The sequence below is a fragment of the Geospiza fortis genome, unplaced genomic scaffold, assembly GCF_000277835.1.
Source record: "Geospiza fortis unplaced genomic scaffold, GeoFor_1.0 scaffold403, whole genome shotgun sequence".
In the NCBI taxonomy this organism is placed as follows: Eukaryota; Metazoa; Chordata; class Aves; order Passeriformes; family Thraupidae; genus Geospiza; species Geospiza fortis.
The window spans coordinates 5,040,464-5,054,832 of NW_005054336.1; the positions used below are offsets into that span (position 1 = coordinate 5,040,464).

The 14,369-nt window shown below is 34.9% G+C and overlaps 1 protein-coding gene across 2 annotated transcripts in view; it reads left to right on the forward strand.

The window, feature by feature from the left end:
- AGL (amylo-alpha-1, 6-glucosidase, 4-alpha-glucanotransferase) overlaps nucleotides 1–14,134 on the forward strand; it is a 33,606-nt gene extending 19,472 nt beyond the window's left edge. For both annotated transcript variants that reach the window (XM_005422096.3, XM_031057897.1), the window contains exons 22-33: nucleotides 253–386; nucleotides 1,516–1,691; nucleotides 3,350–3,452; nucleotides 4,686–4,911; nucleotides 5,324–5,435; nucleotides 5,822–5,957; nucleotides 7,153–7,265; nucleotides 7,958–8,169; nucleotides 8,709–8,806; nucleotides 9,366–9,453; nucleotides 9,544–9,677; nucleotides 11,073–14,134. In XM_005422096.3, coding sequence (XP_005422153.1) covers nucleotides 253–386; nucleotides 1,516–1,691; nucleotides 3,350–3,452; nucleotides 4,686–4,911; nucleotides 5,324–5,435; nucleotides 5,822–5,957; nucleotides 7,153–7,265; nucleotides 7,958–8,169; nucleotides 8,709–8,806; nucleotides 9,366–9,453; nucleotides 9,544–9,677; nucleotides 11,073–11,190 — 1,650 coding nt within the window. In that variant the 3' untranslated portion in view covers nucleotides 11,191–14,134. The remainder of the gene's footprint in view (nucleotides 1–252; nucleotides 387–1,515; nucleotides 1,692–3,349; nucleotides 3,453–4,685; nucleotides 4,912–5,323; nucleotides 5,436–5,821; nucleotides 5,958–7,152; nucleotides 7,266–7,957; nucleotides 8,170–8,708; nucleotides 8,807–9,365; nucleotides 9,454–9,543; nucleotides 9,678–11,072) is intronic.
- Nucleotides 14,135–14,369: the final 235 nt, after the last annotated feature.

The window sequence follows — 14,369 nt, forward strand, 5'->3', positions numbered from 1 at the left end:
TGAGTAAAAATACTTATTCGGTAACTTCAGGGTTTTAAATTGCTGGTTAGTTTCATTTCCAATTACTAATTTATTTTTTTTTTAATTCAAACTGTCTATAACACATTTCCTAACTCTGAGAAAGTTTGGAGCAGTAGGGTACAGCACAGCTGGGGTGTAATACATGTACAAAAACTGTAACAATATGGATCCTGAAGGCACTGGCTTTTGAACTTCGATGGATGAAGTTCTAATTCTGTTGTATTTTACTAGGTTGGTAAATGGTTGAAGGCCATGTTTGTCTACCTAAAGAGAATTCCACGTTACCTCATCCCATGTTACTTTGATGCCATATTAGTGGGAGCGTACACAACGCTTCTGGACGTGGCATGGCATCAGATGTCGAGGTATGCTTGGCCTGTTTATCAGAGCTATAAAGGCATCTGGGTACATTGTAACCTTTTAAATTTTATCTGCTGGAGAATGCAATTTGAATGTTTTCATAATCCTCTAATGTAGAAGGGAAAAATTGGTAGAGAATTATCAAATCCATCTTCTTACCAGTGGTGGTTTGGAAGACTTGAGTGTTCAGACATCTGTCCAGGGTTTTAACTTATAACTACTGTTGGGATTGCACAGTAGGAGGAGGAAACCCTAAACCAGCATATTTTTTGCCAGGCTTTGGAAGGCTTTTTTTTTTGGCTATAATTTTAGTACCAATGCAATGATTCCTTAAAGTTCAGGTAACTAAGAAAATACCAGATTGTTTTGATGCCTTCTTCAATATTTCTTCATTATTACTCCCCATTATCTAAGCACTCTGCTTACTTTTTGAAATAACATCAGAGTCTACTTCTTTTTTTCTTGCAAAGGGAAGGGAGACTCATTTCATGGAGGCTTCATTGTCGCTATGACTATACTGACCAAGTTAATAATGTTGGATATGTATTGTAAAAACAGGGACATTAAAATGAGAATAGAATCTAGTATGGCTGTGCAATCATGGAACGTAATGCATTTTCTGAAGAAATGCTTGGAGATCAGCTAGTCAGGAATGGAGATCAACTATTTCAGGGAATGCCTTAACAGAATTTTTGATTTGCACTTTTTGTATATGTATGTAAAAATATGAACTTTAAAAATACTGACTAGTTTTGACAAACTTTTGTTCATAGTAAAATATTTTCTATCATATTTTTGAAATCTTAGGTGTGTGTATAGGCATTAACTAAACCAAAACAACTTCTTGTTTTTAACTGTTTTGTAGAAGTACATGTTATAAACACTTCCATGGCAGTAATCAATTAAGATTTGACTCTTAATATTGGGCACCCATTTTAGGAAAACATGATTTACAAATTAAATCTTAGATAAAAAATCAGTTAATGCAAAATGCTAGTATTACTTCATTGCTAGTTTTTTAAATTTCTTACGAGTAATGCTTGTCATAGCCTTCTGTAAATGAAAAAGGGTACAATTTATGGACCGCTATAGTTGAATGCGAAGTTATTTTAATTTAATTCTGTTGAATTACAGCTTTGTGCAGAATGGATCAACATTTGTTAAACACCTTTCCTTGGGTTCCATTCAGTTATGTGGGATAGGAAAATACCCTTGTCTGCCAGATCTGTCTCCTTCCTTACATGATGTTCCCTATAGGCTGAATGAGATTACAAATCAGAAAGAACAATGTTGTGTTTCTTTGGCAGCTGGTAAGTGAGAACAGCCTTTAAAAAAAAATAAGTATTCCAAAACAGTTAAATTGCTTTTAGTAACTATATTAAAATCTTCTGCATCATGTTTGCTACATTTTATACACTGTTTCTGACATACGGCTCTCAATTTCACTCACTTTGCCTTGTGTTTAAGGTAAAGATTTGCTCATGTTAAAATTATGGGAGTTTTCTCTAGTAGTATTCATGGGGGTTGGGAAGGAGAGCTTTATATATAAATGCTTTATTTTGAGACTTTTCTTGCTATATTTGCTGTTACCATACACAGAGATCTAAAAAATGTTGTTTTCCTTTCCAGAAGACTTGGTTGAGATAAGTATACTTATCATAAGGGGTTTTAGTCTGTCTTTTATAAATGTGAAATTAAAAAGTGAATTTTTATACAGAAACAAGAGTGAATTTATGGTTTACACATTCTCAGAAAGAACCATTAACAGACCAGAACTCCTGATCTAAAACTGTTTCCAAAAGGAAAGAGCATAAAAGCAATCAGCAAGTAGTATTTATGCCTCCAAATGTTCTGCCAGCATCTGGCAATCTTCCTATGGGCATTTGCCTATGTCCAAAGTATTATCTCCTGTGGCTTAGAATGAGTTTATTTTGGTTCTGAGTTGGCTCATTCCTTTTCTGAAGCCATGGAAACTTTTAAGCATCCACAGATGCTGTGGCATCTCTCTCAGTGGAGTGCTTTTCTTCTTTTTGCCATCATTCTTGTGTAGCTTTATTGCTCTTAGTTTCTGGATTTTAATAACATTCCATCTGCCTGCTTCAGTGTAACCTAGAAGCAGAGAGACACAGTGTTCCCTTAAACTGGTCATAAAGATTAATTATACTGAAGGATTTGGTTTTAAATATTCCTTTCACATACTCACTGGTAGATGTGCCTGAGATTTTTAAATTGTACACAGATTGTCATTCTCAAGTGCTGCTGCCGTGTACTATAAATTTGCAGAGATGTGGAGGCCATATTTGAGAATTAGCAAATACTTTGGTAAAGTGACTGAGCATGCACAAGAGACTTCCGGTTTGAAACTTGGCCATGTGGAGTTTCTGTTTAATAGATCATAAAAGGAAACAAATGGCAGAAAAGACAAGTATGGATGTTACTGTTGCAATTATTATGCCTTGTCAGTTAGGAACATTCCTAAAGCTGCATGTTATAATGTCTGCAGTAAAATGTAGATCTCTAAGCTTCTGGAAAAGAGAGGCAGAATGTCTTTCACAGTGTCTGAGAACAGTCTCATCCCCTTTATGCTGCTGAGATGCCACAACCCTCATGCATAAACTCTTTCCAACAAAATGTTCCAATCATAATTCTGATTTTTTGGTTAATTTTCTTTCTGTTTCTTTTAATTAGATTTTGGTTAAGTTGCCAGGTGATTTAATAAAAATTAAAACGTCACTATTAGTGGTATGAGAAATGCTTTTGTGTGATCTTGAAATTCTAGAAGACATTATTCTAGAATAGGATGTATTTATCAAGAACTCAGTCTAGGAGATTAAGATATTTCAAATTAACAATCTAGGAAAAAGTTATATATGAGGATTGGTTTTTTACTTCTGGTTATTTTGTACATGTGTGCCTGGAAATTTCTACTATATCAATTAATTAAATGAATAATGATGTTTCTTTTCAGGTTTACCTCACTTTTCTTCTGGAATTTTTCGTTCATGGGGAAGGGATACTTTTATTGCACTAAGAGGGCTACTGTTAGTTACTGGGCGCTATCTAGAAGCAAGGTAAGACTGGCCTAGCCTTGGTTCATGTTGGCTTTGTAGACGCTTAGAAAAAAAGCAATGCTCTCAAAACCTGAGCTGATGGACAAGATGTTTCAAACACTTGATGTGCAGTATAAAACTTTAATGGCACTAGACGTATTTGGGAGCTCCCTCTAAGTGGGATTAAAAATACTACTCAAATAGTCTTTTGCCTTCTTAGCACTGATACAAAGCTGATGTTCTGTAGAGATAAGATAGTTTTAACTCCAGCAGTGCTACTGTTTGTCCTTGAGCAAAGTGATTTTTTCACTAGTACTTGCATCATTCTTGCTAAGCAATAATTTCAGAATTGTTTATGTAAAAACTTGAAGTAGCAAAAGAGAATACTGTTCTAAACAGAAAGGCATGAATGCAGGTCTGTCATGTCTTTTTTGTAACTGCAAGCATTGTTCTGTTGATACTAGATATCAACTAATTGTGCGTTGTGGTTATCTGGTAGCTATAAATATTTAACCTGACAAATGAGCCATACATAAGCCAGATGAATTTGGTATTTTGATTAATATTAATTTGAATGGAGTTTGGCACATAATAGAAACATAAAAATTAGTTGGTGTAAATCAGCATGTATTTATGCTGCTGTACATTTGTCCACCTGTTAGCTTTGTCATGCAGAGAGATCTGCAGTCAACTAGGATGTTTATTTTGCCTTTTCAAGCTAGTTGGAATCCATGTTTTCTGCAAGGTATGCGCAACGGTTCTCAAATGAAACTTCTCATAACCTCAGTTGCTGTCATCTCTCTGTATTTTAATAGGAATTTCCCATCTACTCCTGCCCTCCGTCCCCATTCCACCCCACCCATCAGAATGGATACCAGGGTAATCATATACAAGGTCAATAAAAACCTTCCCTGTGACCTCAATGGGATTTTGATTTAGGATCTATATCACTACCTATTAAAAAGAAAATTATCTTTTCCGTATGAATAGATGATGTATATTTTGTACAAACTGACTTAAACGTATTCATGTTGAGGAATTTGATAGGGAATGGGTGGTTTTTTTATTGTAAAAGAAGTTCATACTAAATTGAGTAATTTGTAGCTTTCAACAGCAAACTTTTGGAATCTATTATTAAAATGCTGTTTGTCTTCTTGCTATTATCGTAACCCTGTATGCTTTGTACTTGATACTTGGTCTAACAATGGCCTTGAAGACAACTTAGTCAAGACTGTGATTTTTCTTTTGTTCTAGAAATATCATTTTAGCATATGCTGGGACTTTAAGACATGGTCTTATTCCCAATCTGCTCGGTGGGGGGACACATGCCAAATACAACTGTCGTGATGCTGTGTGGTGGTGGCTTCAGTGCATCCAGGAGTACTGTAAAATTGTTCCCAATGGATTAGATATTCTCAGGTGTCCTGTTTCTAGGATGTACCCAAGAGATGACTCTTCTCCTCAGCCTGCAGGCACTGTGGTAAAAAATTCTTCTAATTGAACTATTTAACAAAACTATAATGTTTTAATGAAAGGATGTAATTTTTTTCTAGCTACAAGAACCTGTTGCTATCTGTTGTTTATGGTGAAATTTGATTATAGCACAAGAATTCCACATTTTAGGCACTTCTTGCATCGCCTGATTAGACCAAGTGCAAGGAAGAAAAAAAATTCCATCGACTTCTAAATCTTTTTGTTGCTTTTTGTCTTGAAAAATGTTTATATGAAAAGTTGTATACAATGTTATTGCCATTGCCAAGAATGCTGCTTGAAAATGTTTGATGGTGTGGGAGTTGCTTTGGAATATCATATAAACTAGAGATTTAAGAAATGCTTTCTACTCATTTTTCATCTTGCTTTTCACATGTCATCCAAACATGTAATGAATCTAGGATCAGCCACTTTATGAAGTAATACAGGAAGCAATGCAACGACATATGGAAGGCATAAATTTCCGAGAAAGGAATGCTGGTCCTCAGATTGACCAAAAAATGAGAGATGAAGGTAACATACACAGAACACTTGCTGTGCAAAACAGCAAAAGTTGATGAGTATATTTTGTATTTCCTTTTCTTCTTATTTTCTCTTTCTATTGAGAATTTTTTAAAATATATATTTATTGTAACTAAACTGTATGACTTTTTATATATATATATGTAATATTCTTGAAGTGCCTAAATAATAACTTATTATTAGCAACTGGTCATATGTTATGGTGCAAGTTACCTTTAAAGTTTCACTTAAAGTACAGTTGCCTTCAGAAACCTACCTCAGGTCTCTTGTTGGAAGGCCTTTTTGTTTGTTAGGAAGTTTGGGTTGGGGGTGTGGGTAGTTGAGATTTTGTTTTGCCTAAAAAAATTAACTTAACGCCTGATATTCTTTCTTGTTGCGTTTTAATGTAACTGCAGGCATTGACCATGAAACTGGCTTTGTGTTTGGAGGAAACCGCTTCAATTGTGGTACTTGGATGGATAAAATGGGAGAGAGCGACAAGGCTCGCAACACAGGAATTCCAGCTACTCCGAGGTATGAAAGCCAGGATTGAGGCAGGGTTTTTTAATTCTTTTTTTAACTTAAATTCTTCTGCAGAACCTATGAGTTCTATTGACACATCTGAGAGGTTATTGCTCAAATGTTCTAAATGTTTCTACCGACTAAAATGTTCATGGGATTTTTTTCCTTTGTGCTGATTTTGAAGTCAAAAGCTGTGTTCTTGGGCAGCTATGTTCGTGGGTGAAGCCCATGGCTTCTGTCACAGTCTTAGCTCCATGCCAAGAGTTGACTTCTGAATTCAGGTAGTAAAATGTAATTTAGGAAATAGTGTATATTTGCTGTACTAGCAGTACTTTGTTATTCAAACTTCTCATCTGAGTTATATATTGATAATTGTGTTGTTTGAATACTTCTAAGTTTGAATTCAAAAATATTTACAGCATCTACATTTTAAGAGTTGAGATTAAGCATTTTGACATAGGCTCTTTATTATGTGCTAGCAAACTGCTGCAGGCATCCTTGCTTGAATTTAGTACAGTATCAGTTTCAAATTAATTGCCATGGGTAAGAATTGAAGAAAATGTTATCTTGTTTGACGAGTCAAAGATTTTAATTAGGAACCAAGAGCGGATGAGGTACTTTCCAAAAGAAGCTGAGTTGGTGATATGAGAGAGAAAATTCCATCAAGTAGACAGTAAAGCTGAGTATGATACAGTATGAAATATTTGCATATACTGATTACCTGAATATTACCTGAAAAAAGAAGCAAGTCCAGTAAGTGCATTTAGTCCTAATTTTAATCCCTCACTTTTGACTTGAATAGCCTCTTATGGCAGAACTGTCACCTAAGTTACAGAAGTGTATGTGCAGTTGAGAAGCTTTGTATTGAGCACAGAGGACCACATTTTAACATCAGAGGACCACATTTGGGGTTGATCCTTTTTTCATGTTCTTAATCACTGGTAGAAAATTATCTTCCATTTGTGCTATTTAGCTGGGTATGATAATACCACTTTAAAATAAGGCTGTTGGACACAAAAAGATAATTTGCTACCCAGTTTACAATGAAGTTCATTCCTTGACTGAGAAATAGAGGAATACTAGGAAAATAAGAAAAAATAAATTGTCTAAACAAGAGACTTATGAATTTAATTGTTTCAGTTACTTATTGAGCTTTAATAGCCTTCTTAAAGTAAATAATGAGGGGTTTTTATCATTATTATTTTAGAGATGGCTCTGCTGTGGAAATAGTTGGCCTGTGCAAGTCGGCTGTTCGCTGGTTGATGGATTTATCTGGGAAAAACATATTTCCATTTCGTGGAGTCACTGTAAAAAGACATGGTAAAAACAGACACATCTTATAATTGTATTACTGGGGTATAAAAATAACTAAAACAATGAAATAGTGACCATATAACTTCAGAAGAAGATTTAGGGGTAAAAGGGCAAAAACTTGAGAAAGTATATTTTGACATTATAAAAATTTATTGGAAGTTTATATTGTCTTCTCAATATTTCAGATAGTTTATTCTGTGGGTTACAAAGGAATTTCAGAGCCTGAATACCTTTTCTCAAAATGGGTATAAGTGATAAGGTTGCTGTGTATTATGATGATTGCATTATTCATTACAAGAATGCGAAGTAAAATCATGCAGGATGCTTTATTTTATCTTTGTGTCTGTATTCATAACACAGAAAACCCCTTGCTGGGAATATTTACATAAATATCATAGGAAGTCCCTTATCTTTTGGAGGAGTACTCTTCTAATCACAAAGTTACTTTAAGCTTAGCCAGCCCAAGTGAATATGTACCCTGTGCAGATTCTGATGTTGTGTTAGTCTCACTAGAAATTTCAGTGAGCTGTTGTTCCTGTGATCTGTACAATTGGCCTAAATGTAGGAAATCTCAAACTGAGAGAGGTGCTCTTGGTCTGCTCCTGTTATATTAAGTGTCAAGAGTTCAAGCAGTATACTTCTGCTGTTGTCACTGTGGCTGATTGCAGAAAATTAAAACTGTTTATAATATCTTGCAGGAAAGGAGGAGATTATCACATACGATGAGTGGGACAGGAAAATTCAAGGACACTTTGAAAAGCTGTTCTTTGTGTCTGAGAATCCAGCAGATCCTAATGAAAAACACCCAAATCTTGTACACAAACGTGGGATTTATAAGGACAGCTATGGAGCTTCAAGTCCATGGTGTGATTACCAACTCAGGCCAAATTTTGCAATAGCAATGGTTGTGGTAAGTGTGGGGGAGTGGGAGGAGGACTTTGCACTTAAGTGCAAGCTTAGTTCAGTTATAAAAAAAAACTAAGGTATGTCTGCATGGCATTCTATCAGGAGCATACATTGCTTGGAATAACTTTTTGAAAGCAGCTTTTTTCCATGCTTTTAATATTCATCAATTTTGGACTATGTCCTAAAATATATCAAGACAGGACTTGCCAATTTGCTGTATTCACTGTATTCAGAATATCTTTCATGGCTAGGTCTGGGAGGCTGCTTTTCCCATCAAATTGGCTAAAAAGGAAGGAGTCTTTATCTTCATTGGATTTGTAAAGAGCTTCAGTAATGATATTTGTCAAGGGTTTATAAACTAAAATCAAAATTGAAAAAAGAACTGGATACCTTCTGTGTTCTTGCTTACTCTGACTTTCAGGTTCCAGAAGTTGATTCGGTAATGCAAAACTCAGGCTCTTTGTTGTCTTCTGCATTTTTATACACAGCCTTATGTATGTATATGCATAGACATTATTCATTAAATCTTTATTATTTTATTAGGCCCCTGAGTTGTTTACACCTGAGAGAGCTTGGAAAGCTTTGCAGATAGCAGAGGAAAAGCTTCTTGGTCCATTAGGCATGAAAACCTTAGACCCAGAGTAAGTACAGTAGAGATAATATCAAGTGGTAATTCCTGAAGACAATAAACAGAACAGTAGGAATTATTCGATGTAGGGCAGAGGTGGTGGTGATAGTGTGAAATCTTCATTTATACCAATGAAATAAGGCTGCAGGAAGTACTCCTAGTAGAAGTGTTTTGCTGTTCTAGAAGTCCATGTAATTGATTTCTTTATGTAGGCAGTGGCTGGGTGGTTTTGGATTGCTCACAGTAAGCAAGTCAAATTTGGTATCACACCAAAAATGTTGAATTTGCATCTTGGGACATAGAGTGTTTGATACAATGTACAGCACTGCAGTTTGAGTAAAAGGGTAGAATTATGACTCTTAAGTCCTTTCAAGATGTTGACCATTTTCCTATAAATTTAAACTTTATTTGCAATTTCACTGTCATGTAAAGGACAGAACCTATTGGAGACCTCCCTAACTTAACCATCAATAAATGTGAATGACAAGTGTTTTGGTTAATGTCTGTTTTCATTTTCTGTGTATCATTTTTAATTAAGACTTTGTTTGCATAATACTTTTTTTTTTTTGCAGTGATATGGTGTACTGTGGAGTCTATGATAATGCTCTTGACAATGACAACTACAATGTAGCCAGAGGGTTTAATTATCACCAAGGACCTGTAAGAGCTACTTCCTTCAATTTTAGAGGAAGTGTAGTCATTTTTTCAAACCAACTGCTTTGATAATCATCTCCTTCTTTCTTTGTTTAGGAATGGCTGTGGCCAATTGGATATTTTCTTCGTGCCAAACTGTATTTCTCTAGGTTGATTGGTCCAGAGATATATGCAAAAACTGTAGTCATGATTAAGAATGTTCTTTCTCGCCACTATGTTCATCTTGAAAGGTAAGGTAACAACAAACACGGATAAAAAATCTTCAAAATACCAAGCTAGTGGTGTCCACCATCCAAATGCGTGTAAGAGTACAGATCTACTGTATAAAGAGGATTTCTTAGTTCTAGATAGGAAGTTGACCGCTATATGTGCAATTGCAGGTCTCAAGTCAGATTTTGAATACAGGTGATATCTAGTGCCTTTCACAGATAGCAGAGTTCCTAATACTTATCCATGTGAAGACTGGGTGAAATAAATCATACACAAAAATTAGCATCTTATTTCATACAAGAAGTCAGTTTCAGAAAAAATGTCAGTGAGTTATTTTTTAAATAAATCAAAGTATTTAAAAACAAACTTTGTAGAACATAATAGTTGAAGGGCAAGTAGTGACAGATGAAAATTGCAGCAGATAAAATGATGCAAAATATTGTTAGATTTATTGTGTTCTAAGTGAAAAAATTAAGATTCTGAAGCTGTCATACCAATAACCTTGGTTTTCTAAAGAGACAGAGGAACTTGCATTTTGAGTTTTCCCTCAAACCAAACCCACAGACTGTTTTTCCTCTTTTGCTGTCGATTTTATTTACTAAGGATTTGAGACAAACTAAACTAAACAAAACACCTTGCCCTTGATATCTCTTCCATATAATCTGTTCTGCAGCGCATGAAACATATATTTATTTGTGCCCAAAAGAATAATTCAGGACTTATGACAAAAGAGTTTGTCTGACCACACATGGAAGAAAAAAGGATTTGTGAAGCAGTATTTTGCCTTATGTAGTGTCTTGACCAAGTGTCTTGTTTGGTAGTATCAGAAATAACTTGCAGTTTGGCAACCCTCTTTGCTTTTTCTGTCTTATTAAAGTAGCGTACTTTTTTTTTTAATACTCTGTTTTGATACTTTGTTTCTGTACAAAATAATTAATGTAGCAACAGGCTTTATTTGTATTTTTGCAAGTGTGCTAGTTTGTTGGAGGGGTTTTTGTTTCTAAAGAGGAAAAGAAGGTTTATGTATTCATGCTGTCTTCCAGCCCTTGTCACTTTTTAGCAGTATAATCAATTTAAAGTATAGTTTGAATACCATTATCTCATCTTCCAAATGCAAAACTACCAGAATGAGAAACAGGAGCAGCACACCAGTTGTGTAAGTTCAGTTATTATTAGTAGCAGAGAGTCTGCTTTGAAGAAGAGACACTTCCACTACAATTAACAACTGCAGGTGAAAAAAGTATTAGGTCTCAATTATTAAAGGCTATACTATGCTTGTAGGAGAGCAGACTTTTAGTCAAGCTTTTCAGTTTCCTACTGAGCTTATCTTCCAAAAGGCTTTAACATGAAATGTTTTCTTTTTTTTTTTCAATCTATAATCTAACAACAGTACTCATTTCTGTTTCTTTTATCAGATCATCCTGGAAAGGACTTCCAGAACTAACCAATGAGAATGGGCAGTATTGTCCTTTTAGCTGTGAAACTCAGGCCTGGTCAATTGGTGTTATCCTTGAAATCCTTTATGACTTGTAAAAGTTTATTTTGATTGATCTGGTGAAACTTCTGTGGTCTTATTATTGGGCATAAATGAACACTTGGCTTACACTACAAGGGAAATTAACTGTTTTGCACAATCACTTAAGTTGTGTCCTGACTTTCAGAGATGCTGAATGCCAGCAGCTTCTGTGCCCTATAACTGTGTGGGGCTTAGGTGTTTTGAAAATCAGGGCATGACAATAAAATAAAACTGCAGTGCACACTCGATGCAGCAACTTTTAGTAAGGAGCAATTATAAGAATATGCACAAACTTAATTTTAAGTAGCTTTGGTTTTTTAGCCTTTTCAAAACAAAATCTTAATGTAACAAAGTAAATTTTCTCCTTCCTGAGCTAAAAATAAGTTGCACAGCTCTTATGTTTTTTTTTCTTCGTCTCTTAAAGAGCAAATGGATGTTTTTGCAAATGCATGCTTAAGGGGGAGTAGATTAACCTCTAGCTTTCTAAGTTTGGTATGCTTTGTGCTCCAGCACCATGCATTAATGAAGGCATAATATATTATCTCTCCATTGAACTGTATAATGGGGATGTTTCTGTATGTGTTCAATTGAACACTCCACTAAGCAACCACAGAAATCAAGTGTATGAATACTGTAATAAATCAACTTTTGAAGTTATATATAAAATTTTGAAATCTTTGAGAGTTAACTCAAGCAATAACGAGGTAACATCCTATGTTAATCTGTCTTTAGATTTATTTAAATACGATGAGCCATATAGCAAACCTGTTTTTTCATTTATATCTGGTTTTCACCATGGCTAATTCAAAAGAAGTGTGCATACAATGCACAACCTATATGTTAGGGAAGGCCAAAGTGCTTGACTGCTTATTAAATTAATTTATTGAAGAGATAGGGTCACCTGAGCCCTTCTTTCTTAGGAAAATCCTAGCTCTGTTAATCAGGTAGAAATGCTTAACACAATGAAAAGACATAGTAGCCTACTATTAGAGAGGAGAAGATGAGGCTTCTGGGCTTTCTGAAATTGCACCAATAACAATAAGCATACTGTGTGGTGTCCTTGGGAACAATCCAGTGAACATGATGGAAAACATGTTTTTTCATGTTTGGATGCCTGCATGTACTTATTAAGTTCAGGGTTCACAAACTGAGAGGAGAGCAGTTGGTAATTCTCAAACTCTTCATACAATTTTTTCATCTTAGTGCAATAAACAGGCAGAGAGTGAGGCTGACAACACCTCCCACACCACAAGGCAGAAAAGCAAAAGCACTATTTCTGAATGTTAGACAACAAATGCTGAAAAAATAAATACAGGATATAATTTTAATGCACTAAAACACAGATCAAGGTTTTATCATGTCTGTACTTCAAAGTTTCTGTATTCTGTCTCAAGTACGGTGCACATGCTGTCTTGTTCAGGGAGATGTATTTCAGGTAGATACTGTAAAGGCAAGTTAACTGGTTCAAGAGATGAATTGTAGCAAGTGGCTATACCCATATACTGTTTGCTTGAAAGGTTAATAAGGATTTTAATTCCCTTGCTCAAGTGCTCAGTCCTTAGAAGTTAGGAATAGGTAACGTCTATATTATACCTGAACTTTTGAGCTGCAGTACGTGGGTTGGGAATTTTTTATTTTCTCAACACAATGCATAAGAAATGTCATTTGATCAAAAATGTTACTGAAATGTCAGCTACAGATTATTTTTTTAATGTGCAAGAGGCATAGAAAGTATTTTTCATACTGCACTGAACTTTGCAAAATTCTTTATACTGAGGTTTCTGTCCTACTGTTTCACTGGCTTTACTGTTTTCCTGGATACTTAATTCTTGTGTATTATATCAAGGTATGTTTTATGGTTCCCGTGGCTTAGAAAACAGGAACAAAATGTCAGAAAAGAATTTGTTCTCACTTCATTAAAACATTTTAAAATTGGAAGTGAAGCTTAAGAGCTATAACTGTTGAAGATTTCCACCAGGTGTCAAAATTATATTCATTGGCAATGACACTCTTTAAGTGTTGGGAAAAAAAACATGAGTAATTTTTCATCAAAATCTTCCTATGCTATGTACAGATTGCTTTCCAGTTTTGCAACCTGCAGTGCTGATAGAAACTGCATATTTGTCACTGCTAGGGTTTTTTCCTAATTTAATAGTAAAATTTTAAAGATAAATCACCACTGTGTACACAAAAATACATATCTTGTGCAACTTCTAAACATGCCCATTTGTAATGTTGCTTCTGCGCTGATTAGTTGAGCATAGTTTTAGTGACAAATATTTTAAATAGGGAAAAATATATATTGGTTGACTTTGCTGTTAAGTAGCAACAAAAGTAAGATTTAAGGTTATTAACTTTCTTGGGGGGGTGGTGGTTTATTGGTTTTGGGGTTTTGGTTTTTTTTTTCCTCAAAAAGCTACTCAACACTTTGTCAAGCCAGACAGTTTAAAAATGAAGAGGGAAGAAAACAATGTTAACTCTTAACATAAAATGAGCTGATATCCATGTAGATCAAGTCATAATCCCCTAAAAATAGCTGACTTATATTGACTGATCCTGAGCTGTATCATTATCATTTATAGTTTACACTCAAGGACTTGCAGTAAGGCAAACTTAAAATTGGTAAAATAGAATTAAACGAAATAACTCAGTAAGAACTGTGCATCCATTGTGTTCCAGTTGGTGCTTCTTAATCTATGTTATATTAGGAATTGATTTTCCTCCCAGTTGAAATAATTTAAATGTTTCCAATGCTCACACAGTTAATAGCTCTTGACTTATTCAAAGATGATTAACTTGAGAATTCAAGTAAACTAATGTGTCATTCTCACACTGCATGTTGTAATGTAAAACAGAAACATGAGCTTTACATGTCTGTCTATCACAGCAACAACTGATTTTAGAAAATGTCATTATTCATTTCTGAAATGCACAAAATAAAATTCTTTAATTCAGAGTAAACCTTTTCTTGTGTTTTTTTTTTTTTAAGTCAGACTTTGCAGCTGATGTTGCTAGTTCACTTCTTGCGGTTTACCCACAAGGGAGAGTGTTAACTCCTCAAGGTGAATGTTAATATGTGCTAACAACACTTACTACAAAAACATCAGCTTATTAGGAAAAAAGCATAAACTTGAGGTTCTTATGTTGGTGTCAGTATCAGCTGCCCTAGCTGAGTTGGAGTGGGTTTGGGTTAGCA